Source organism: Vicugna pacos, chromosome 19 (genome assembly GCF_048564905.1).
Source record: "Vicugna pacos chromosome 19, VicPac4, whole genome shotgun sequence".
In the NCBI taxonomy this organism is placed as follows: domain Eukaryota; kingdom Metazoa; phylum Chordata; class Mammalia; order Artiodactyla; family Camelidae; genus Vicugna; species Vicugna pacos.
Window position 1 is genome coordinate 23,822,938 of NC_133005.1, and position 23,112 is coordinate 23,846,049.

At 55.0% G+C, this 23,112-nt stretch overlaps 2 protein-coding genes across 8 annotated transcripts; both read right to left on the bottom strand.

Annotated features, from left to right (window-relative positions):
- Positions 1-8,620: 8,620 nt before the first annotated feature.
- Positions 8,621-12,384, bottom strand: FOXS1 (forkhead box S1). Its single transcript, XM_072943998.1, has one exon. The coding sequence runs from the start codon at positions 9,849-9,851 to the stop codon at positions 8,859-8,861; it is 993 nt and encodes a 330-aa protein (XP_072800099.1). The 5' UTR covers positions 9,852-12,384; the 3' UTR covers positions 8,621-8,858.
- On the bottom strand, positions 11,568-21,593 carry LOC107033385 (interferon regulatory factor 4-like). Of its 7 annotated transcripts, none has more exons than XR_012061679.1 (9): positions 21,246-21,593; positions 16,192-16,381; positions 15,783-15,880; positions 14,856-14,988; positions 14,671-14,736; positions 13,545-13,916; positions 12,822-12,940; positions 12,348-12,595; positions 11,568-11,920 (listed from the first exon to the last, which is right to left on the bottom strand). XR_012061679.1 is itself a non-coding variant. In XM_072943997.1 (9 exons), exons 2-9 carry the CDS (start codon positions 20,550-20,552, stop codon positions 12,485-12,487), a joined length of 1,146 nt encoding a protein of 381 aa, XP_072800098.1. In that variant the 5' UTR covers positions 20,553-20,662; positions 21,246-21,384; the 3' UTR covers positions 11,568-12,484. The 7 variants fall into 7 exon arrangements, 4 of the variants coding, with proteins under 4 accessions (XP_072800098.1, XP_072800096.1, XP_072800095.1 ...); XM_072943997.1 differs by adding an exon at positions 20,496-20,662 and having other exon boundaries at positions 11,568-12,595; positions 21,246-21,384; XR_012061681.1 differs by lacking the exon at positions 11,568-11,920 and adding an exon at positions 12,706-12,746 and having other exon boundaries at positions 12,455-12,595; positions 12,822-12,920.
- Between the last annotated feature and the right edge of the window lie 1,519 nt (positions 21,594-23,112).

Consider the following 23,112-nt stretch of genomic DNA (forward strand, 5'->3'; position numbering starts at 1 on the left):
CCTTTTGTGCCTCAGTTTGCTCATTGGGGGAGTTGGGGAGGGTCACAGCACCAGTCAACGTTCATGCGTAATGACTGTGTGCCAGGCTTTATTCAAGTGCTTGTGTGTTTATTCATTCATTTACACCTCACAGCAAGGTGATGAGGTAGATATTATTATTATTCCTATTTTACTGAGGGGGAAACTGAGGCTTAGAGAGGGGAAGGAAGTTGAAGGCTTGTCAACAAATCAGAACCTGGGGCTTAGAATGAACTCTGGTCACCCCAGAGCAAGGCTCTGCCCAGGGACCCACCCTGCTTCTCACAGAAAAAAGTGTCTAAGCCGAAAGCAGAGTCTCCAGGTGGAGCCAGGAGTCTGAGCAGGTCTGTGATGCTGAGTACTGTGGGAGACAGCTGTTTTCTCATTTCTCCCATGGGCCCCAGCCCGCCCCACCCCAGGCCTGCAATGCAGGGGGTGGGGTGCCATTTGCTGGAGGGGGCAGCCCAGAGGGCAAGAGAGATTAACCCTAATAGGGTGCAGCTTTCCGGCTGCGAGGATGACTGTGGGACTGGCCGAAGTGAGGCAGCTGGGCGGCCTGCTGGGGGCGTAGCAGTTCCAGCAGGAATGGCAGTGATGAGAGTTCACGGGCACTGAGCTGAGTGCCTGCTGGGTGCCTGCCCTGGCCCAGCTCTGCGATCACACGGACTGCTCTTAGTCACCCTGCATGGCAGGCGTTATGTCCATTTCTCCGAGGAGGAAGCCAAGACTCAGGGAGGTTAAGCCACTTGCTCAGGGTCACACAGCTAGTTGGTGCAGAGCCAGGATTTCTACCCGGTCTGGACCCAGAGCCCATGCTCTTAACTGCTACCCTGTCTGCCTCTGAGAAATCATAGAAGGAGACCTTGATCCTTTATCCCTCCATCCCCTGCCTCCATGGACCCTGGCCTGGAGGGCCAGGCCAGCTCCTCAACCCGACCTCTGCCCTGTTCCAGCAGATGGGTTCAGAGTCCCACTGTAGCAGGTGTCACATGGGGCAGGCTATAGGGGCCTTTGAGGTCTGAGCCTGCTAGGGTTTGCATTTGGGGCTTGCGGAGGCAGAAGGGCCTGGGGAGCCTGGTTTGGGTTCTTGTTGGAGGATGTGCTTATGCACAAGGCCCCTAGGGCTGTGGATCCCTGCCTGCCTGCCCGCCCGCCCGCCACCTGCTAGCTGGGCCAGGCCTGTGGTTTCCTCTGAGTTCTCTCGCCCTTGCTGGCCCCCACCCAGGCTGAGCCTTGGCCACACAGCGTGATGATGAGGGATGAGTCACCACCATCGTGGAGGGGTAAGGAAATGAGCTCCAGCCAGTGCAGAGATACAGGGTCTGGATCCAGCTGGGGAAACCGAGGCCAAAGCGAGAAGGCCCCTCAACAGAGACAGCAACAGTTGGGACTAGAACCCAGGACTCCCGACTCCCAGCTCGAGCCTCAATTTCTTCCCTGATGGTATGCAAATGACAACCTCAACCCACTGTCTTCTGCCACTCTGAGGGCCATTGTGACACCTGAGAGGTGGGATAGGGTGCTCATTCACCCTGTTTCACAGGCGAGGAAACAGGTTCAGAGAGGGAAAGTGGCCTGCCCAAGGCTACACAGCAAATTAACATGTCCTGGGAAGGAAGCCCACCGGAACCTTGGAACAGGGCTAATCACTGCCTCTGTTCCTATCCCCTCCTGGGAGTACATCTCAGAAAGCTCTTTTTGATTCATCAGTTGCCTTTTGGGCCTCCCCTGGTCCCTGGAAGTAAAGGCTACAGACTTGACAATATGGAGGGGGAAATGATGGGGGCCTCGGAGCACACCCAAGAGAAAGCTGGGGTGACAGCCCCTGCTGTGGGACTGTCTTTGCCTCTCTGCAAGCCTGGGTCCAGCCCCATGGCCTTCACCAGAGCTCCCATCCCCAGCAGCCTTGGAGCCGCCCTGGTGGAGGGGGTAAATCCATGCTCATTTGGGCCTACCAGCTGGAGCCAGAGGCACTGGGTCTGGATCTGGGGTTCTACAAGTCCCGAGTACCAGGCTGTGAGCATCCCCTGCACCTTGCTTCTTGGTGTGCCCCCCCACCACGGTGCCTGTGTTGTGGGCTCCCCCTGCACGGTGCCCATCCCGATGCTGACACTAACTTCCTTGCAAGGTGCTCTGTGTACCAGGGGGCCAGGGCCACGAGCTTCTCCTGCTCAGCGTCCTGGGCCCCCCTTGTGGGCTCAGAAGGGTTAACACCTTCAATAGGAGAGTTCCTCCCCACGGGTCCCAGCCCAGAGAGCGTTCCTCCAAGACTATTTCCTGCCGCTGGGCCTTGGCCAGGCCCACAGTGACCACCCCCATGGGTCTGAGGCCGCATCTGGTTTGGATTACACCAGGGCTGGTGACGCTGCCTTTTCCTGTTGGCGTCCAGTGGCCTTGAATTCCACCGGCCACCTTGGACCCAACAGGGCAGTTGTGGGAAAAGATTCAGCCAGTGACAGGGCTGCCCGAGGGTGTGAAGCAGCCAGGGCTGTCCTGAAGGATGTGCCCACCTGGACCCAACTCCTGCTCGCACAGCTAGCTACACACCTGTTCTTCCTTCACTCTAATGGGTGTTATTTACTGAGCACCTGGCCCTGTACCATGTGGTTCCCAGGGATACATGCGTTTCATCCCCACCCTGTTAGTGGGGTATTTTCATTATCAGCATTTCACAGGTAGAGAAACTGAAGCCCAGGGAGTTTACAGGTAAGCCCATGGGTTCCAAGCCAGTAAGTAGTGGAGTCAGGATGCAAAGACGGCAGCCTGACCTCAGACACATCCAATCACTTCACAGCTATGTGTTGAGTCCCTTTTCTGGGCCTGGCCCTTGAGTCTGGAGAGGAATTAGTCATGGTCCCGGCCTTCAGGGAGTTCTCAGCCTTTGGAGCCCCAGAGATGGGAGGATCATAGTAAAGCTGGAAGGGCGTGGAAGAAGACACTAGCTCCAATTCTCTCCTCTCCAGTGGGAATTTTGGCCAAGCTGAGAGCAAGTAAGGAGCAGGCCTTTTCCAGTTGGAGCAAGGGGGTGTGTTCCAGGCAGCGCCAAAGCCTTAGAGCTGAGAACAAGCTTGTCAGTGGGGCTTTAGCATATAATGGAGCGGGAAATGTCTGGAGAAGTTGGCAGGACCCTCAAATGCTAGGCTGAACTGGGGCCATAGGGAGCCATGGAAGGGTTTGGAATGAAGGAGAGACATGGTCAGATCTGTGGTTTAAAAGGATCCCTGCTGCCAGCGATGTTGGTGAGTGGGAGGGGGAGACTGGAGGCAGGGAGGCCAGGTGGAGGTTGGTCTGCTAGAGGGGCTGTGAGGACTGTGGGGACCAGAGGAGCGAGCTGTAGAGATCACACACCTCCAGGCTGATGACTGAGAGACTGGGTGCAGGTCAGGCAGAATAGGGTTCATGTCTACTTAGTTGCCCTCTCTGAGCCTCAGTTTACTGTCTGTAAAATGGGATAATAATACCTGCCTCCCAGGGTCAAGGCAACAGTGACATGAGATGTGCAGGTGGAGCACCTGGCCCGGGCTGCTGAGCTTCTGTTTGGTCCACAACAAGTTTTCTAGCCCTTACTTATTGTCCTGGGTGCTGGGCACAAAGCAGCCAATAGACCAAAATTCCTGGACTCCTGGAGCTTCATTCTGCTGGGAGGATGGACGGCAGTAATACATTTAGATGGTGTTGGTGGGGCGGATGGGGGATGTGATGGTCAGGGAGACTTCTCTGGGGACATTTGAACAGAGACTGAAGGGTGAGAGGGAGTAAGCCCTGTGGGTATTTGTGGAAGAGCATTCCAAGCAGAAGGATGAGCAGGTGCAAAGGCTGTTTGAAGTGAGGGAGCAGAGGGCCGAAGCCAGATCACACAGGCCTCTAAGGACTTGGCCTTCGGCTCTGCGTGCGCCAGGGAGCCCCAAGGGGGTTCTCTGAGATTTAATCCATGGCAAATGGATTTATCCAGTTGTCCACTCAGCAAACTTTTATTGAGGGCCTGCTACATGCCGGCCTGCGGGCTAGGGGAGGGGATGAAGTGAGTAAGGCAGAATCCAGCCCCTGCGCCCACCACCAGGCTCGTGTCCTAAGGCAGAGACACAAGAATAAGTGCATACACACAGAAATGCATCATTCCACGTGGTGACACGTGCTGGATGCAGAAAACAAACAGGGTGCAGAGGTGGAGAAAAACCTAGGGGCATTCTATCGGAGCAGGGGGTGAGGGGAGGCTTCTCTGAGGAAGTGATATTTAACTCGGGCTCTGGAGCTGAGAAATCAGCTAGTGGGGAGTGAGCACTCCAGGTGGAGGGAACAGCACGTGCAAAGGCCTCCAGGTGGAGACACTCACCACGGAGTCAGATTGCCTTAACTCAGGGCCAGAGGGTCAGACTCCTGTTTGTCTCCCAGAAGAGATCAGGGCACCCTGAGGACTGTGGTCTGGAGGAGGCAGCCCTGGCCTTTCCAGGGGCCACAGGCAGGCTTCTGACCGACTGTGGGACGAAATAGGTCTCTGGGTTTTTTTTAGCCTGAAACCACTTCCTTCAGCCCCACCAGCTGCCTCCCTGAGTCACCACCTAGTTACCAGCCGAGTGGGAACTGGGGATTAGGCACCTCAGGACCTGGACTGGCAGGGACAGAGGTTTTGCCACGTGCAACAAAAAGGACAGAGAGGACTGGACTGAGGGTACAAGGCCCGCCAGCCGGGCTGTTTTAAGTTTCAATAGTTGACATAGGTTATTATATTAGTTTCAGGTGTCCAATTTCATTCTTGTTGACTGAATCGTACACGTGGTATGCAAGATGAGGTTTCCTGCATGCCAGTCCTGGGGGTGGAAATCCTTACCCCATTTTACAGATGAAGAAACCAGTACTCAGAGAGGTGAATCTACTTGCTCAAGCTCACACAGCAAGGAAGTGAAGATGCCAGGTATTGAATCCTAAGTATGGCCTCTATAATGGTCTTCCCTCCCCCTGCATCCTCCCAGCACTGCTGCAGCTGGACTTCCCCCTGGGAGTAAATCAGGTTGAAGGGACAAGCCCCCAGGGCCCAAATATTTATTTATTTAATTTAAACACTTACATTGCAGTTTCCATGTGCCAGACCCTGTTCTAAGCACTTTGCAAATATTAATTTACGTCATCCTCACAACCACCTTGTGGACGTCAGGATTGTTAGTGTCTGTATTTTATAGATGAAGGAAGCAACAGAGAGGGGGAGCAACTTGCTCAAAGTCACACAGTAGGAAGTGACAGCTGGGATCTCAACCTAGTCAATTGGGGTCCAGATCCCCTGCTCTTAGCTGCTGTACCTACTGCCTCTGGCAGCCTGGCCTTTTTGGGGTGATGGGAGCCTGGGTAGGGAGGGGATGCTTTGGCTGAGGCCTGGATTCCTGGGTTTGTATACTCCCAGGAGGCCGACCTGCCAGGCTGGTTGGCAGAAACTTCCTCATCACTGTGGTGGCCTCAGAGTGCCCGCCCTACGAGGGAGAGGGTCTCCCCACCCTAGCCCAGGCGCTGTCTGGGGTGTGGGAAGGAGTTTGGTGTGCTGGGCAGCGGAATGCCATAAAACAGGGAAGGAAGCGGGTGGGCGGGAGAGGCTCAGGGAGATAAGATGTGGAGGGTGGAGGAGCCGGCTGAGGAAGGCCCAGCCCTATGGGTGGGGGTAGCCTCCCTGGAGGCAGAGAGAGCAGAGACCAAAGGACCAGCAGGTGAAGAACTTCCTGACAGCCCTTCCAAGCTGCCAGACTGGGGCGGGAAGGGCCGGCTCTGAAGGCAGAGGGCTCCCCTTTCCTGGAAGCCCACGTGATACGCACCGCTTGGTGTGGAGGGGATTCAGAAATTGGGCAGGAGACGCCCTTTCAAGTCTGATATTCCAAGAATCTGAGCTGCTGTGATTAAAAACTCTGGAATATTCTGAAATACTACAGATTCTACCATTTTAGATTTTGATTTAGCTTAACGCTACAAGGCCACTCGACATCCTTTTTGGCTCTAACCTGCTGAGGAGGAGAAGTGGGGGCTGGGATCCCCTCCTGGAGACAGACAAGCCTCCAGTGAGGAGAGTCAGATGGGATGGCCCCTGTCCCCTATGAGCTCTATAGTTGAGGCAGCAGAGGGAGACCTGCTCCTGCCTTGCTGTGTGACCTTGGGCATGTCACTTACCTTCTCTGGCCTTGGTCTCCCCATCTGTGCCGAGGTGCTCTCCTGGGTCAGCCCAGCTTAGGCATTCTGAATCTCTGCTAAGCAATGTCTACCCCATCAGGTGGGGGTGGCCAGGCAGGAGCCAGAGGGTGTCTGTTGGTCATGGAAAGAATGCGAGGGCAAAAGGCCCAGTGGGTGGGGGCCCTGGGCTGGGCAGCAAGCGGAGGGCAACATGAGATCATGGTGTCTGGGCCTCCTGGTCCAGCATCTCTGGGGAAGGGATCCCTTCCAGGCTATCCCACAGGTCAGACCTTCCCTGGGATCTGTATTCAAAGAGTCAGGCTGCCCATTCCCCTCACCGCTCCCCCCTCCCCAAACTTCCCACAGGGCAAAGGGAGTGAAATCAGGAAGATGGGGACTGGTCCAGGCTCACACAGCAAGTCCAAGGCAGGCTATGAGCCCAGGGTTCAGCTTAGGGACTGTGGCTGAGGGCCTGTCTTCACTTCTTGACTCTTTTACGGGACCAGAGAGGGCGTGGAGAGCTGAGTCTGTGCTGCTGGGTGTGGCTGATTCTTCCTCACTCGGCCCCATGGCAAAGGGTGGGCAGGGGGGCTCAGCTTTCTTTTCCCCAGACCCCACCCCAGTTAGATGCTAAACCTTCTCAGGGGGTGGGTGGGGCAGGATGCAGAGGCTTGGCCTCCCCACATTGGGCCAGCCTCCCCATCCTCCCACTAACTCAGGACACAGGCTGGGAAGGGACTAGGGTCACCAGGTCTCCACAGGAATGCACCGCAGGGAACAGTGCCCGGCAGAGGCCTCTTTCCCTGACCCAGCTGAGAAAGAACCCCCGCCCCCCTCAGTCCGTTTGTCCCTGTCTCTGTAACTGTTTGTCTCTGCTCATCCCACTCCCTCTCCCTCTCTCCCTCCTTCTCTCTCTCTCTCTCTCTCTCTCTCTCTCTCTCTCTCACACACACACACACACACACACACACACACACACACACACGACTCCCTCCCCTCCCCTTTCAGCCGTGAGGCAGCCCAAATGCCACAGGACAGACCCCTTCTCCTTCTCCCCACTGCTCCACAGGTTCTGGGTTCCAGGCTGGGGTCCGGCACGCACAGTGGGAAGGGTCTCCACAGCTGGCCAGGCACTTTTCCAACCCTTCCGGCCGCAGCAAGCCCCCACCCTGCAGGTTCCCCCCTCCATCCCGGCTCTGGAGTCTGTGGGAACCAGACAGTTGGGGCTGTCCAGCCGGGCTCGCTTCCTCCCAGGCCCCAGGGGACCTGGGGGAGGAGGGAGCCACAGAGACTGAAGCCAGCGTGGCTGCCTGCTGGAGGGGGGCCTCTAGAGGAGACTGGGCTGCTTGCTCCACGAAGGGGCCTCCAGGTCCCCTGAGTGTCACCAGTTGGGACATAAGACCCTCCAGGCTACTACACCAAAGACCAGAGATGGGGTTCCCCTGGTATTCCTGGTCACTCTCTTCTCTCCTTATACGCATGATCCAGATGAGGGGACTGAGCTTCCAGAAGAAAGCCATCTGCCTCAGCAAGTCTAGTGTTGGAGGTGTAGAGACAGTGAGGTTTTGGGTCCCTAAGTCTGTTTCTCTGATGGGAGCCATGAATATACCCATTTCTCCTGCTTCCACCCAAGAGGGCAGCTGGAGAAGGCCACGGTCAGGGCTCAGGCACTTCTGATCTGTACCCCGCACAGCCACCCCTGCCCCACACAAGAGAAGTGCTTTCTTAGAGTCTCTAGGAGACCTCAGCCTCAGGTCATATGCAAAGTCCAGACAAGGGCAGTGATGCCCGCCCTTTGAGTCTTGGGTTCCCTGGCTGTGCAAGGGGTAAGGGATGCCTTTTTAGCCCTGGCATGCCAGGACTCCAAAAAAGCCCTCCTCCCTCTGGAGGCCCCCACCAGCTCTGTGCCACCCTGCATCTGCGCTCAAACTGCAGGTCAGGGGCTGGGGGGCAGAGCCACACAGATCTGGTTTTGATTTCCTCTCTGCCACTTATTGGCCATTTGGAGCCAGAGCTAGGGAGCCCAATGTCTTTGGGTGTCAGTTTCCACCCCTGTAAATGGGGATAACACTATAGCACATAGGATTCACTGAAAGGATAAATACAAGCCCGAGACAGAATAAATGGCACAAATGGTCACAGTTATTGTGACTGTTCACAATGGGGGCTGCTGAGTCACAGAGTTTGGGGCTGGAGACTCAGCTCTTCAGCCCAGCCCATCCTCACCCCTGCCTGGTGAGATTGCATTCCTCCTCTCTCTCTCCCGTCCCCTGCTCCCCTGTTCCTCTGCCTTCCTGGGAAACTCCCTGAGAAAGTCCCCAGCAGGAGAAAGCCTCATGTAGGATATTTCCATCCGGGGTCCCCCGCCTCTGCCACACGACCCCACAACTCCACTCACCCCTCACAGAACCAAGTGTTCCAGCCCTCAGCCCCCAACCATCCAGCAAACCGACCCTCATCATCACACTGGCTTTATTGGCCCTGAGAGCCACAGAGTAAATCCCAAGGGGGCCCTGCTTCCCCGCACCCCCAAGTCTGTCCAGAGGTCCTGGGGGCTGGCCGAGTGTTCACTCCCATCTTAGCTTCCTCGCCAGGCCTTCTCCTTTGAGCGCTCCCCAGATCCTAGAGTCAGGCTTAGCCTGGAGGGTGGAGTTGGGAGGGGCTCCGCAGGGACTGCCTGAGGCCGGCTGGCTTCACTCAAAGAAGAACATTCCTGGCGTCCGGTATAGACAGGGGGTCAGCCCCAGTGGATAGCTGGAGCCTCCCTGGACAGGGAAGCTGCCTGCAACCCAGGGTTCTTTGGGGTCAGCTGGCAGGGGCAGTGGGGCTCGGAGGGAGGCTGGAGGGGTGGGTGGGGCAGGGGAGGGGGCTGCTGAGGCCAAGAGGTGCTCAAGGCCTGGGTCAGTCCCCACGCAGAAATTCAGTGCCTGCAGCCGGCACTGGTAGCTGCTCCCGATGGCCGCCTCAGAGGTCAAGATGGGCGCAGGGGTCTTGCTGAACCCCTCAGCCTCAGAGAAGCTGGCAGGAAAGCCAAATGCTGGGCACGGGGAAGACGAGGTGGCCATGGGGAGCTCCCCTGGGCCTGAAGGCTTGGGCATGGGCATCTCCTTGGGCTCTGCAGGTGGCCGAGGCCTGGCATCAGGGGTTGCTGAGCACATGCTGGATGGCAAGGCCCCTCCTGGACCCCCAAAGCTTAGGCCCTTGGGCTCCGGCAGCTCCGGCGGGAATGTGCACTGCCTGCCAGTTGTGGCGTCAGGGGCTCCTGGGTCCTGGCCGGTGGCTCTGAGGGGTCCGCGGCGTGCCTTGGCAGGGCCCTTGGCGCCCTCGGTGCCTGCCCGCCGGGTGAAGCGCCGGCGTCGGCGCAGGAAGCTGCCGTGCTCGAACATGTCGTGGCAGTCGGGGTCCAGCGTCCAGTAGCTGCCCTTGCCCGGCTTGCGATCATCGCGGGGCACCTTGACAAAGCACTCGTTGAGTGACAGGTTGTGACGGATGCTGTTCTGCCAGCCGGGCCGGTTGTGGCGGTAGAAAGCAAAGCGGCCCATGATGTAGCGATAGATACCGCTGAGCGTGGCCCGCTGCCCCGGCGAGCTCTGGATAGCCATGGCAATCAGGGCGATGTAGCTGTAGGGCGGCTTGGTCGGCTCGGCTGTTGGGGCTAGGGGCCCGGCTGGGGGCTGCTGCTGCATGCTGACCGACTGGGTTGACTGGGCTGGCCAGGCTGGCGGCTGCCGGAACCGCAGGGGCCAGGCACGGTGTCCAGGGCCGGTGTCCGGTACAGCCTGCCCAGGCTGGTTAAAAGGGCCACTGGCCCAGCCTCCCAGCCTGGAAAGGCAAAAAGGGGTGGGCCCGCCAGGCTGCCCTCCCTTCCTCCCTGGCCCCCCCTTCCTCAGGGCCCAAGAGGGGCGGGCAGGAGAGGCCAGGACTGGGAAGCTGTGAGCAGCTGCCAGGGGTGAGGAGATGGGAAGGAAGGGACTGAGACCCTCAGCCTATATGTGCTGGGTGGTGGTGGCCAAGGAGGGACAGGATGTGAAATTGAGCGAGACAGAGACAGAAACAAAAAGAGACAGAGGCAGAGATGGGCAGAGACAGTGAAAAAGTCAAGGGGACAGAAACAAAGAGAGGTAGGGACATAATAAGAGGGAGACAGGAACACACAGAGAAGACAGAGGCAGAGACAGAAAAAAGAGAGACACACAGAGAGCCAGCCCCACACGTACACACACACTGTCCAGAAAAAAGTTAGAATCACTGAAAGAGAAAAAGAAAGAAATCTACAGAGACAGAAAGAGGGAGATAGACACACAGACACACAGACACACAGACACATTCACGCACTTGTGGGAGAGGAGAGAAGAATCTGTGCCTGTGCTAGAGAACTGGGAGTCCCTGAGAGAAAAGCCTCAGGGGCTTCTCGAATTCCCACCCCTAATTCTCCTTTTCTCCTCTCCTCCTCCCAGACCCATAGTCTACTTTCTCCTCCCTGCAGTGTAGAGCCCTGGAGGTCACACTATTCCCTGGCCTCCGAGCACTGGGGTCTAGGATGGTTGGAGCCCCCTAGGATGGTGATGAGGGCCAGCCCAACCCCGTTTGCTGAGCCCTGGCGCCCTCTAGTGACAAGCACGGGGAGGACAGACATCTGGACAGAGATACCCACCCTCCCAAGAGGCTCTCAACCAAATTCCAGGCTGAGCCTCAGTTTCGTATCTTTAAAATGGAGCTGACGACTCTGCAGCTGTCCAGGCCATGGTGGGGAGTCAACAGGCTCCCTTACACAGAATCCAATGCCCTTTGAGAGCCTAGCACAGAGTAGAGGTTTGGGCATGGCTGAGGACTGTCACCCTGAGCTGAGGCTCCCCAATAGCTTCAGCCTTGGGCTAAGGGTATAGCGAAGCCCAGAACAGACAGTCAAGCCTTCTGAAGGACAGGGCAGCCTCTTCATGCTCTCCCACCCACATGTCACCAGGTCAGCAGGCACCTACTGTGTGCCCCTCTCCATGCCAGGCAAGCTTCCCTGCTGCTTTCAACATTTACTTCTCAGACCAACTCTGATCAGAGGCCTTGAGAGCTTCTTTTGAATAGCTGAGGAATCTGAGGCTCAGAGAAGTTAAATGACTTGCAAGCTAGTGAGTGACAAAGCTGTGATTTCAACTCAGGATTCTGTAACTCCTTAACACTGCTTCTTCTGAGAGGGGCAGGGGTAGAGGACAGGCAGTTTCTGGGCCCCCACTGGAAAAAAGGCTGTGAATCCCAAGAGTGCAAGGACTATGCTGTTTTGCTCTATCCCTAGTGTCCAGCATCTGCCTGGAACAGAGTAGATGCTCAAGAAACATCTGTTGAATGAATTTAACAGTGATTGGATTGACTCCTGTTCTTTGTTGAATCATACAGTTTCCCTCATAAAATGTATCACTAAAAGAGATTTATTATGTTGCCATCTGTAAGATGATTCTTATAAAGTCAGAAATCATTAAAGGTAAAAGGTCTGATATCTGGGGTAGAAAATAGTGATTTCATTGACAAGGTAGGGTCATAGCCTTCATGGTTGAGGGGTTCCCTCCTGATTCCCAAACACTCCTTACAACTTACAGTTTGCAAAGACTGGTGGGGCTTGGGGAGGGGCTGGACTCTTGGCTCCCACTTTGGCTTCTGCCATAGGCTTGTGTTTGGGGGCCTGCCTCAGTTTCTCCAAAGACAGTATCCACTGGTGGTGGTGGTTGTGGTTAGCATCCAAAGTCAAGGGTTCAGGCCAAGTGCTCTGTTTTGGGAAGATCCTCCTCTCACTACTCCCCACTCATCCACAAAGAAGAGAGACTAGTGGCTGGTGGGAAACTCTGAGCCCCTCAGAGGCCAGGCAATTATGTTACTGGTTGGTCTCAGTCTAAAGCACGCTGAGGATCTAACTGTTGGTAAACCTAGCTTGAAGCAAACCTTATAACGGATCAATCGCGGGTAAGGTATGCTATAGGTAAACCGCTATAGGCATGTCAAGCTCTCAACAAAAAGCTTAAGTCTTGTTTCTGCCCTAATTGCTGCTTCTAGAACCTCAAGGTCAAGTTTGGTTTTCAAGCCTGAGGCCCCAGGCCCAGCTGCTCCGCTGTCTGCCTAAGCGCCAAGTTGCTGGGCTCCATCTCCGCAGCTAAGTAGTTGAAGGGCCGTGATTGGCTTCCGCTGTCCCCACCTACCTGGGCGATGGGCGGGGCGACACTGCAAGTTCCCTGCTCAGTTGGGGCATGGCTGAGGTGAGGTCTGCACCCTTTGGGGGGCTGACTTTAGAGGGTACGGCAGGAAGAAGCAGCCGCTTAGGGTTGACTCAGCTGTATCAGCAGGTGAGTGACGCTGTCGGGGATGCGGGGCTGGGGACCCGCCACTGAGGCAACTGGCCTTGGCGCTTCGAATGTAGGAGGAGCTCGCGGGCGAAGACTGGCTCCACCTGCGGAGGTGGGGGTGGGGCAGTGAGCCACCCTCTCCTTTACCCGCCCCCTCTGTTCCGGTGGGAAGTTACAGCCCCTCCCCACATGCATTTTACACGCAGGGTCTTACAGATCCGAGGGTCGTACGGCAGGTCAGGGGCGGAGCTGGGACTGGAGGGAGAAGCAAGGGGCCATTTAGAGGGGACTGGAGTGTGTGGCTCCCTGCTGGAGTGGGAGGTGACTCACGTGGGCCATGATGAGCCGCTCTTCGGGCTGGTCCGGGGGCCCCGGGTATTCCTCGCCAAAGCACAGTCGGATCTGATACTCAGGCTCTGGGCGACCATCCTGCAGGTGGGCGCGCAGTTCTACGAGCCAAGATGGGGCGTCCCACCTGGTGCCTACCTTGTGCTCACATCCTATGCCCATGTCCTGTGAACCCACATCCTGTAAGCCCACATCCCCATTGTGTGCTGTGTCCTACACCCACTTTCACGTCCCTATGCCTGTCTCATGTCCCACATCTGCTCCCACTTCTGGCTCTCATACTCCGTGCCTCAAGCCCCTATGCTCACTACCACGCCTTTATACCACCATCCCATGCCGACTGCCATTCACCTATGCCTATCTTGTGCCCAGTGCCTCTGATGCCCACGCTACGCTTAAGGCCCTATTACAACACACGTGCCCAAGTCCTATGCTTATGCTCCACACCCCATGCCCCAAGCCTGCCCCGTGCCTACACCTCCCATACGCCGAAGTCCATATCTGTACCCAGCCCTCCTGATGCCCATATTCACTCCCACTCCCAGTGCTGCTGTGTCATGTCCTTTGTTCTCATGCCCACCTCATGCCCAGCATCCTCAAGCCCATCACTCTGTGGCCACTATCCTCTGTCGGCGTCCCTTTGCCCACCCCTGTGCCCGGCCACTCTTCCCGGCGCCGCCAGCCGCCCCGCGGTCGCGCTCTTACCCGCGAGGAAGCGGCGCGTGTCGAGCAGCTGGCAGGTGCGCTCGCGTTCCAGTTTGTTGGGCCGCGCGCGGTGCGGGGCGAGCGGGCCGCGCCAGTACACGCGGCCCTGGCACAGGCGCTTGGCGAAGACGCCCTCGGGCGCCACCCACAGCAGCACGCCGCGCTCCAGGTGGGGCAGCAGGCGCTGCAGCACGCGCGCGCCGGGCGGCGGCTCCGGGAAGCGAACCTGCGCGACGCGCGGCGGCGGCCCCAGCAGGCGCTCGGCGGCCGCGGCGGCTGCGCGCGGGCTCAGGCGGCAGCCCTCGGCCGTGCGCGCCGTGGCCTCACGCACCAGCTCCGCGCCGTAGAAGAGCCGCACGTGCAGCCAGCAATCTGCGGGAAGGGGAGGGGGAGCGCGCCTGGCGTTGGTGGCGCCCGCTCCCCTCCCCCACGACGGGCCGGGCACCCACCTAGGGAATTTGTGGCGCTCCCTCCGGAGAAGCGATACTACTACTACTACTACTAGTAGTGGTGGTGGTGATGGTAGTAAACAACAGCAACTTCCAGTATAAACGGACTGGTAGTTGAGCTTCAAAAGCATAGGGTCTCGGGCCATCGGTACAATGGGGGCATGACACATGACACTGAGGCTCCAACTTTTGGGATTGTAGGAGCTGCTTCCCAGCAAATATTTTAATACTGATAGAAATAAAATAAAAATAAACAGTAACAATGGCAACAGCAACAACAAACAGCAGCCTCCCAGATAAAGAGCCAGCAAAATGCTCAATGGTTAGGGCTGTGGCTCTGCAGCCAGGCCTTTGGGGTCTAATCTCTCACTGCCACTTAGGAGCTGTGACCTGCTGATAACTTACTCAGGATTATTAACTGCGTAATCTTGGGCAGGGTTCTTAACCTCTGTGCCTGGTTTCTGCAACTCTAAACTGGGGATAATGGCAGTATATCTCACAGGGCTATGTGCAGAGCTTAGAAGGATGCCTGGCATAGGCTAAGCCCTCAACAAAGGTTAGCTGGTATTGTTATCTGGAGTTTGGGCAGGGTGGGAGACAGAGGCTATCTGGCCCCAACCCTGGGCCCTCCCCAGTTCTGCATGGTGGTCAGAGGAGAGGGCCTTCAGATTCCTTACCAGGGTTGCTGAAGTCCTCAGAGGGTAAGGGGTCCCAGGGGTGTGCGGGTTCCTGGGCCTGGTACCCTGGGGAAGGAAGGGAAGCAATAAGGCATCACCTCACCCTGGGTCCCTCGACCCCTAGATCAAGGTCCCAGAAGAGACCAGGGAGGAGGCAGGGGTGGGTGAGGAGACCCAGTCCTTACTGTGGTCAGCCAAGGGGCCTGAGAGCAGGGCAGCTGGCGGCAGGGAGCTCTGCTGGGCCAGCCTGGGGGGCCGCTCCTTGTTCTTATCCTCTGTTGCTGATCTGGAGCCATCCTGAGCATCAGGAGAAAGGGTCTGTGAGGGTGGGAGAGGATACCTGTGGGCCATGGGAGTTCCCAGACAGTCTGTACTGGGGCAGAGGGAGGTCTGGGCAGACTGAAGGCCAGCTGGGGTTGATAGGGACTTGAAGGTTTCAGAGCTCAAGATCTTTTCCCCCGTGAAGGCACAGAGAGAGTTGTGGGGGGTGATGGCGTCAGAGAGGAAGCTCATTGTGATAGGGAGCAAAGCACTAGGAGTGAACGAGGAGACAGAGGTGTTAGAGAGGTGGGGACAGAGTGATGGCGGGGGTAGTAGGGACAGTGGGATGAACTAGGCTGATGGGGGGATGGGAACAGAGCAATGAACCATGGGTGAATGGGGATAGGTGATGGAGTGGAGATAGTGGAGTGATACAGACAGTGATGGAGATAGAGGTGATGGCGTGATGGCAATGGTGAGAGAGCTAGAGGTGATGAAGGGGATACAGTGAGGGAACTGGATCTGAGTGGGTGAGTGGGGACAGAGTGATGGACCCAGGGATGACAGGGGAGAGAGGGTGAATTGAGAGAAAATAGGATTGATGCAGACAGAGCGATAGAGATGAAGATGATAGAGGTGATGAGACAGAAATGATGGAGGCAAGGAGATTAGAATGAAGGAGCTGAAAATGATGGCAGAGGTGGCGTAGCGGTAGGAGGTAGAGCTGATAGAGGGACAAGGCTGGGCAGGAGCTGACGGAGGGATGAGGTGAGGGTGCTGGAGATCATAGGGGGCGGTTTGGGTGCAAGGTGGCTGGGCTGGCAAGGCTGCAGGGGCTGGAAGACACTGACCTGGTTTGTCCTGCAGGCCGGCTCTGTCACTTCTCCAGGGGGATTTTGCTGGCTCTGGAGAATGTCTTCCTCTTTATGGGAAGCACAAGCCCTGGTAACTGGGTGGGGTAAGAAATAGCTGCTTGTTTCCTGGGCCCCAAGGGGAACCCCATCAATCTTGTCTGAGATAATGACTCAGGCAAGAGTACCCTAGCTCACTACATGATCTCAGGCAAGGCCTCCCTCTTTGGGCCTCAGTTTCCTCCTTTTTGAATAGGGAGATACACTGGGTGGTTTAAGGGTCCTTCTTTGTTTCCAGCCCATGGGTTTAAGCCCAGTAAAGCCCACCATTTCCCATTTTAGAGGTGGGCAAAGTGAGGTCCTTATTGCCCAGAGAGCCTCAGCTGCTACCTCCAGGGGAAGGAAGTACCTGGGCCATTGGCACCACTGGACATGAGCCGGTAGACCTTGTAGGGGTTGGAGATGTCCAGCTGGCTGCGCTCACGCACTTCACAGAAGTCGGCACTCTTGTTGAGGGCACAGCGGAGCCTCGTCTTCCAGGTGGAGGGGTCCTCCTTGTCAATGCCCTCCAGGTGCTTGCCCTTGTATATGGCCCAGGCCTGGGAGTGAGCAGGGGCATTTGGGGAGGAAGAGCCTGGGAGAGGGGGCTGATGCCATGCAAAGGGATGAGGGCTGCCTTGCCTCCTACCCCTCTCCCTCCCTCTGCCCCTCTGCCCCTCTGCCCCTCTGTCCCTCCACCCCTCCACCCCTCCATCCTTCCTTCTCTTCCTTCCTTCAGCCAGCACATATTCCTTGAGCTCCTGCTATGGGCCAGGCCTAAGGTAGGGACTGAATGGGGAACCAGACCGACATGGTCCCTGCTTTCAAGGAGCTCAAGTCTAATGGGAGAGGACACTGCAAACAGTTAAAAGGACATAATTCTGTTTCAAATTATGGGTTGTGATAAATAAAAAATAAATAGGACGAGGGACTATAGAATGATGGCAGGGATTTGCTCCCTGGAGAGCCATAAAACGAAATCCCTAACTACTGCTACATACAAAGTGGACTCCAGTTGCTTAAAAAAACCAAAAGAGGTAAAACCGTAAACGTAATAGAAGATAATATAGGAGAAAACCTAGGGGGCAGAGAATGCTTCTTAAACAAAACTTCAAAGGCATGAACCATAAAGCAGGAATAACTGCAATGGCTGAAACCAGCAAGGGGCTAAGATCTAGAACATACAGGAACTTCTGCAAATCAACAAGAAACAGGGAGCATCCCCTAAAGAAAAAATTCTTATCAAAGGACAAGAATGGGTGGTTTAGAGGAAACCAGGAGCTGTTGAGCATAGGAAGAGGTGCGGAAACTCATTAGTGCCAGAGAAATAAAAATATGAGACATCACCTGGAAGCTTACAAATTTTAGCCAGTTGGATAAACCAGTTGGGATGTGGACACTGTTGGTGGGTACGGGTGGAATGGGTACAGAGCTTCTGGATGGTAATCTGGCATGCCTTGTCCGATTAAGTATAAGCATCCCTTGGGAGCAGAGATTCCAGTAACAAAGGAATTCTCACAGAGGCTTAGGAAGGGACTGGGGCAAGCAGACGTTATTTGTGGTCTGGAAAGTAAACTGTGTCCGTCCCTGGGAAAGTAGATGGGGGTGTGCATGTAATAGATGCCCAATATAGAGTCTATGCAACATCTAGAAGCATCCAGGAGCAACAACTTAGATGGGCAGGGAAGAAGAATAGATCTTCAGAGCATGATCCTGAGCGAAATAAAAGTTAAGACACGGAATGAGTCTATCACACAATATGATAAATGCTTATAGGGTAAGAATACGCACAAAACAGCAACGGCCCACTTTGCAAGAAAACATACAAACCAAAGGTATTCATTAAGTACATTAGAATGACTGTTGTGGTAGAGGGACTAAATACATAAACAAGAAATATGAGGAGCTGCTTTACAGAGGGTGATCAGAAAAGGCCTCTTGGAGGAAGTGGCATTTGGGCTGAAGTCTGATTGAAAAGAAGGATGGAGTCTGACAAAGAGCTGGGGGAAGGCTGTTCTGGGTAGAAGGAACAGCAAGTGCAAAGGTCCTGAGGTGGGATAGGTTCAAGGAAGTCCAGTGTGCCTGGAGCAGAGTAGTCAAAGAGGAGGACAATTGGAGTTGTATTGCTCGCATTGATCATATTCAGGGCTGGCGGGGATTTAACTGATAAATCACATTCAGTTATTGCCTTCAGAGATCCCAGGACACTGAACAGAAAAGCTACAGATCCTATATTGGTGCCACTTAAGTGGTGAGACCTTTAAGGCTTGATTTTGTTGTCTGTAAACTGTGCTGATAATACCTAACCTCACATGGTTGTGGTGGGTGTAAGGTGAGTGGTCTGTTTTGTGCTTAGCATGGTACCTGGCACACAGTCAGAGCTCATTTATTGCAGTACTTATTCACTGTATTAAGGATGCTCTAACTTAAAGGTAACTTGGACTCAAGGCACAGGGTGCTGTCACCTCGATGAGAGAGGGAACTTTGGAGACACTGCTGTGTCCCCAAGCAGTTAGAGTGGCACTTGGCACACAGGAGATGCTCAATAAATATTTGTGGAATAAATCAAACTGGCTCTCGAAGGATGAGTAGGAAGTTGCCAGGTGGAGTGATGTTCTTGACAGGGGAACAGCTTGAGCAAAGGCATGGAAGAGCATGGTGCATTCAGGAGACAGTGAGCAGCCTGGTGTGGCTGGAGCTGGTGTGTGTGTGAGGGTATGTGTATTCATGGTAGTTGTGTTCTATAAAGTTGACACAAACACTGAGTTAGCGAACCCTGAACCATTGCTCCTAGGGGACACACAAGGCTAGGTTCCTGCGAGGCTCTGGTCACACCATTTTTATCAACTGATCTATACACAACCTTGTATGTGTGTTTCTGTTTAAGGACACCTTATTTAATGTAAACTGTTGATTCATTAACAGTGAACTGATGGCCAGCAGCACTATAACTCACACCTGAAAGAAACTTCTCTGACACACGGATATTCTCTGAAAGGCACATCACAGCCTTCTTGTGTTTAGAACAGTGGACAGCACTACAGCACTGTATAGGCGTGGGGGCCACTTTAAACAGTGGAATCACCAACAAAAAGCACAAAAATATTAATAACAAGGTGCTAAAGAGGCTGCAAAAGGACACCCATTTACAGTAGAAGAGCTGAAACTAGAGTTGTCACCTTGTTCAATCTCAGGTCAGAACGTGTATGTTGATGACTCATTTTTTTTTTTTTGCCATTCTGCACATGACTGTGAATGGCTGCAAAAGTGCCTTGAGTATTGATTTGGAGATTATAAATAATTTTAGCGAGTAAGCGAATTTGCAAATGTGGAATCTGTGAATAATGAGGATTAACTGAATGTGGTGGAGGAAGGAGAAGAGGAATTAAGGAAGAAGAATGAAGCTGGATCACAAATGTCCTGGAAGCCCAGGGTGTCACACGTATGTGTCAGTGGTGGGTTGGGGGATGAATCAAAGCATCCCCAAAGAGAGACAGGGAGGACCAGCCCCCAGAATCTCCCGGCTTCTGAACTTAAAAGACAGGCCAGGTAACCACCTCTTCAATACTTATTGAGCTCCTGCTGTGGGCTGGGCTCTGTGCTCAGGGTCACCACCCCCAGGGAGCTAGAGGAGGCAGACTCATACAAAGCACTCATAATTCATAGGAAAAGTTGTTCCAATGGAGAAAGCAGAAGGAATTAGGGATGACTTGGGGAGAAGCACTAAGTTAGAGCTTCATAAATGCGTTGAACAAGTGAATGCATCAGGGAAGGCTGTCTTGAGAAGTTTAAGCTGAGCATGATGGAAGTTGACCAGTGAAGGTGGAGGAGAGAGGGTGTTTCGTGCAGGGTGAATGGATGGTACAAAAGTCTCATGGTGAGAGAGACATGAAGCATTTAGAAACTGAAAGAACTGTCTGGTCAGTTCTATAGTTGGGGAGGGAGTCGAGAGAGATGGTGAGAGGCCAGGGAAGAGCAGTTCATGTAGGGCTTTGAGGTCATGGTAATGTGTTGGGACTTTCTCACAAGAGCAATGGGGAGCCATGGAAGGATTTGGAGTACGGGAGTGCCAAGGCAGGATTTACATTTAGAAAGAACCCTCCGGAGGTCTGAGGGGAGAGCTGAGGGATAGGGGAAGCAGGAAACTCATTGTTCTGGTGAGAGATGGGGGGAATGGGTCCAGGTGGATGGACAGAAGAGGAAAAGCCTAGCAGGCCTTGGTAATGGGTTAGAATAAGATTGGAAGAGAAGGGAGTAGCTAAGGTTCAGGTGCCTGGCTCTAGGGTCTGGGTGGCAGTCACTGCCATCTCCCATTTTGGGAAACGCAGCCGTGTGTAGAGGGGAGCCAATGAGTGTGGTATGGAGGAGGTGCTGAATTTGAGAGGTCTGGGGTCACTAGACTTAGACTAGCAGGCCTGAGGTTTGGAGAGAAGGGTCGGAACTATTGGGCTCCATGCTGAGGCTGTGGAAGGAGAGAGTGAAATATGAGGGAGGAGGTCCAGGAGTGAGTGCAGAGAGCCCCAAAAGAGGAGGAGAGGGGATGGAGGCTGAGAAGTAGGGACCAGGAAGGTAGGAGGAAAACAGGTCAGGGTTGGAGTGGGTGGGGAGACAGAGATTCTGGGAACCAGGTGAGAGTGTTTCAAGGAGGAGGGAGGGTCCACTAGACCGACTCACCCAGGGGTCTGAGAAGATGACAGTGATGGCATCCTTGGACTTGGCAATTAGAGGCATTAGCAGGAGGGAGAGAAACCAGACTGTTGGGGGGTGGGGGTGAGGAGGAGTAACCGGAGGCTATGAGTGAGGGAGTTGATGACCAGAAGACCTTTTCTAGGTGCTTCACCCTGGGAAGAGAGAGGGGAAGCCAGAGTAGTAGGAGCTGGAGGCAGCCACGGTGTTTGGGATGGTGGCAGTGGCTTGGTATGCAGTTGGTTGCTTATTGCTCTTGGGAGACATTCCCGAGTTTAAATCTTGTTGGGAAAGAGCCAGTTTGGAGAAAGTTAATGGTGATTGGGGGTATTCCTGGAGGAAGTCCCTGAGAAGGGCTGGTGTTGGGAAGCACAGACAATGTCCCCAAGCCTCGAGGGGTTGGCAGTTCCGGGCTGAGAAGTGGAGGGAATTCCCAGCGGTGGCGGTGGCTGGGTCTAATTTCCCCAGAGAGAAGGGAGGAGTGGTTCCCTGTGGGGTGGGGATGGTGCAGGTCATGCAGTCCTGGCTGATCTGTTTTAAGAGGGTCTGGGAGGGTCTCCCATATGGAGAATACTACCCTCGACCTAGAGGCGACTGAGGTTAAAAGCTGAGCGAGGGGCCTGAGGTGACAGCGCGTCGGTCGTCGGTCGGTCGGTCGGTCGGTCGGAGCGCTGCGACCGTGCGCAAGCAGAGCCCTGCGGGACCCTGGCCGGCGACCCTCGGCCCCTGCCCCCTTACCCTGAAGAGCGCCGCGTCCTGCTGCGCCCGGTAGCCCTGCTTGGCTGCGTGCTTCCAGGGGATGCGGAAGAGGGTCTTGCCCGCGTCCTCCCAGCGCAGCCCGGCGTAGCGCCCGCTCTCAATCTGCGCCACCAGCCAGTCGCGGAGGCGCAGGGGACCCCCGGCCCCCGCGATGGGTCGCCTGCTGTCGGGGACCTTCCCTTCGTCCCTCCGCCAGGGGTCGCAGGCCATCGGGGACGCGGTGGGGTGGGGGTGGAGGAAACAGGTCTGGGCCACCCGGCGACCGGACCCCAGGGCGACAGGGGATCGCGGGGGCCACCTGGATGGCGCGCGGAGGTGGCGAAAGCGAAAGTCTGGACTGACAGTTTCGCTTTCTTTTCCGCTCCTTCTCCCCGGGGGCCCTTTCCTTTCGCCCCTCCCCATGTCAAATGGCCTGGAGGGCGTGGGGCCTTGCGTAGGAAGCAGCACTGTGGGACGCCAAGAACCACTGGCGGGTAAGGGGTTGGGTAGCCCGGGTTCTGCCTGTCCCTGGAGGGGAGTCCGTATGGGCAGGCAGAGGCGTCATTTGCCCCACCCCTGCACCTGTTTTCTGCTCTTCCTAGCCGACTGGAAACTTAGTCTCTTTCCAAGTCCTGGACTGCAGAGGTTGGAAAGGCATAGTCCTTCTCAAACAAGCTCCCAGCAGAACTGGGAGGCAGAGACTGATTTAAAACGCACACTCCTAGCCTCCATGCCAGACCTGCAGAATCAGATTTTCTGGGCAAGAAGCCCAGGTACAAGCATTTCAGCAAGTTTTCCCATGGAATTCTGATCCAGGTGGTCCACGAGTCACACTTGGAGAAATATTTCCTTAAATGTAGGGAGTCCCCTTTTCCTGACCATTCACCACAGTACTGGGCCTGGCTAAAGCCTTTCCTGCAGTCTCCATTGGTTCTCACAACAGCCTGTGAGATGAGTATGATTATCTATTTTACTGTTAAGACTGAGGCTCTATAAAAAAGTCACAGAATTAGTGCATGGAGAGCCAGGCTCTGAACCTGTGACTCTGCCCCCAGAGCCTAAACAGTGCCCCTCACTGCCTCCCAACACCTCTACCTGGAGTTTTTGGATTTCACAGACTGCCCCTCCCCACCAGGGAAGTGTATGCAATTTTTTTTCACATCTATGCATTTTTCTAGGGTTTGTATCTTTCATTAAATTGTCAAAGGAGGGTTGTGTTATGAAAGAGGTCAAGTAGCTCAGACTGTTCACCCCTTGCTATGTACTTGGGGGAAACTGAGGCTCAGAAAGAGAGAGAAACCACCCCTCACTGCAACCAGCACAGAGCTGGAAATCCAGCCAGTGTTGACCAGAGGCTAGGAGCACCAACCCTCATGTGTGCCTGTCAGGGGGTGTACCTTCATGCTTGCCATCTTCTGTCCTCATATGCTAGCAGCCACCCAGTTCTGACACTTCAACAATGGGGCATGAAGAATTTCATACTATTAAATACAAGAATAATAATTACATCTAAGCAAGGGTCTCGATTGTGTCAGGCAATCTCTTCATTTTTCTGGAGGGCAGAGTCATAGTAATGAAGATGGGGTCCACAGCCAGGCTGCCTAGATTCAGATCCCCGCCCCACTACTCACTAGCTGACCACTTTCGGCACCAACCTCGGTTTCTGCATCTGCTAAATAGCAACACCGACTTCATAGGGTGGCTTGAGAATTAAATGAGATGCCGATGAAGTGTTTGGTACTTGGCCCCACCCCTAGTGAGTGCTCAGTTAAAGAGCGGTACTACTATTGTTGCTGCTGTTGAGTCAGGGTGTGGTGAAAGCAATGACAGAAAGCGGGGTGGGGCACCATGCTCGACCTGGAATATC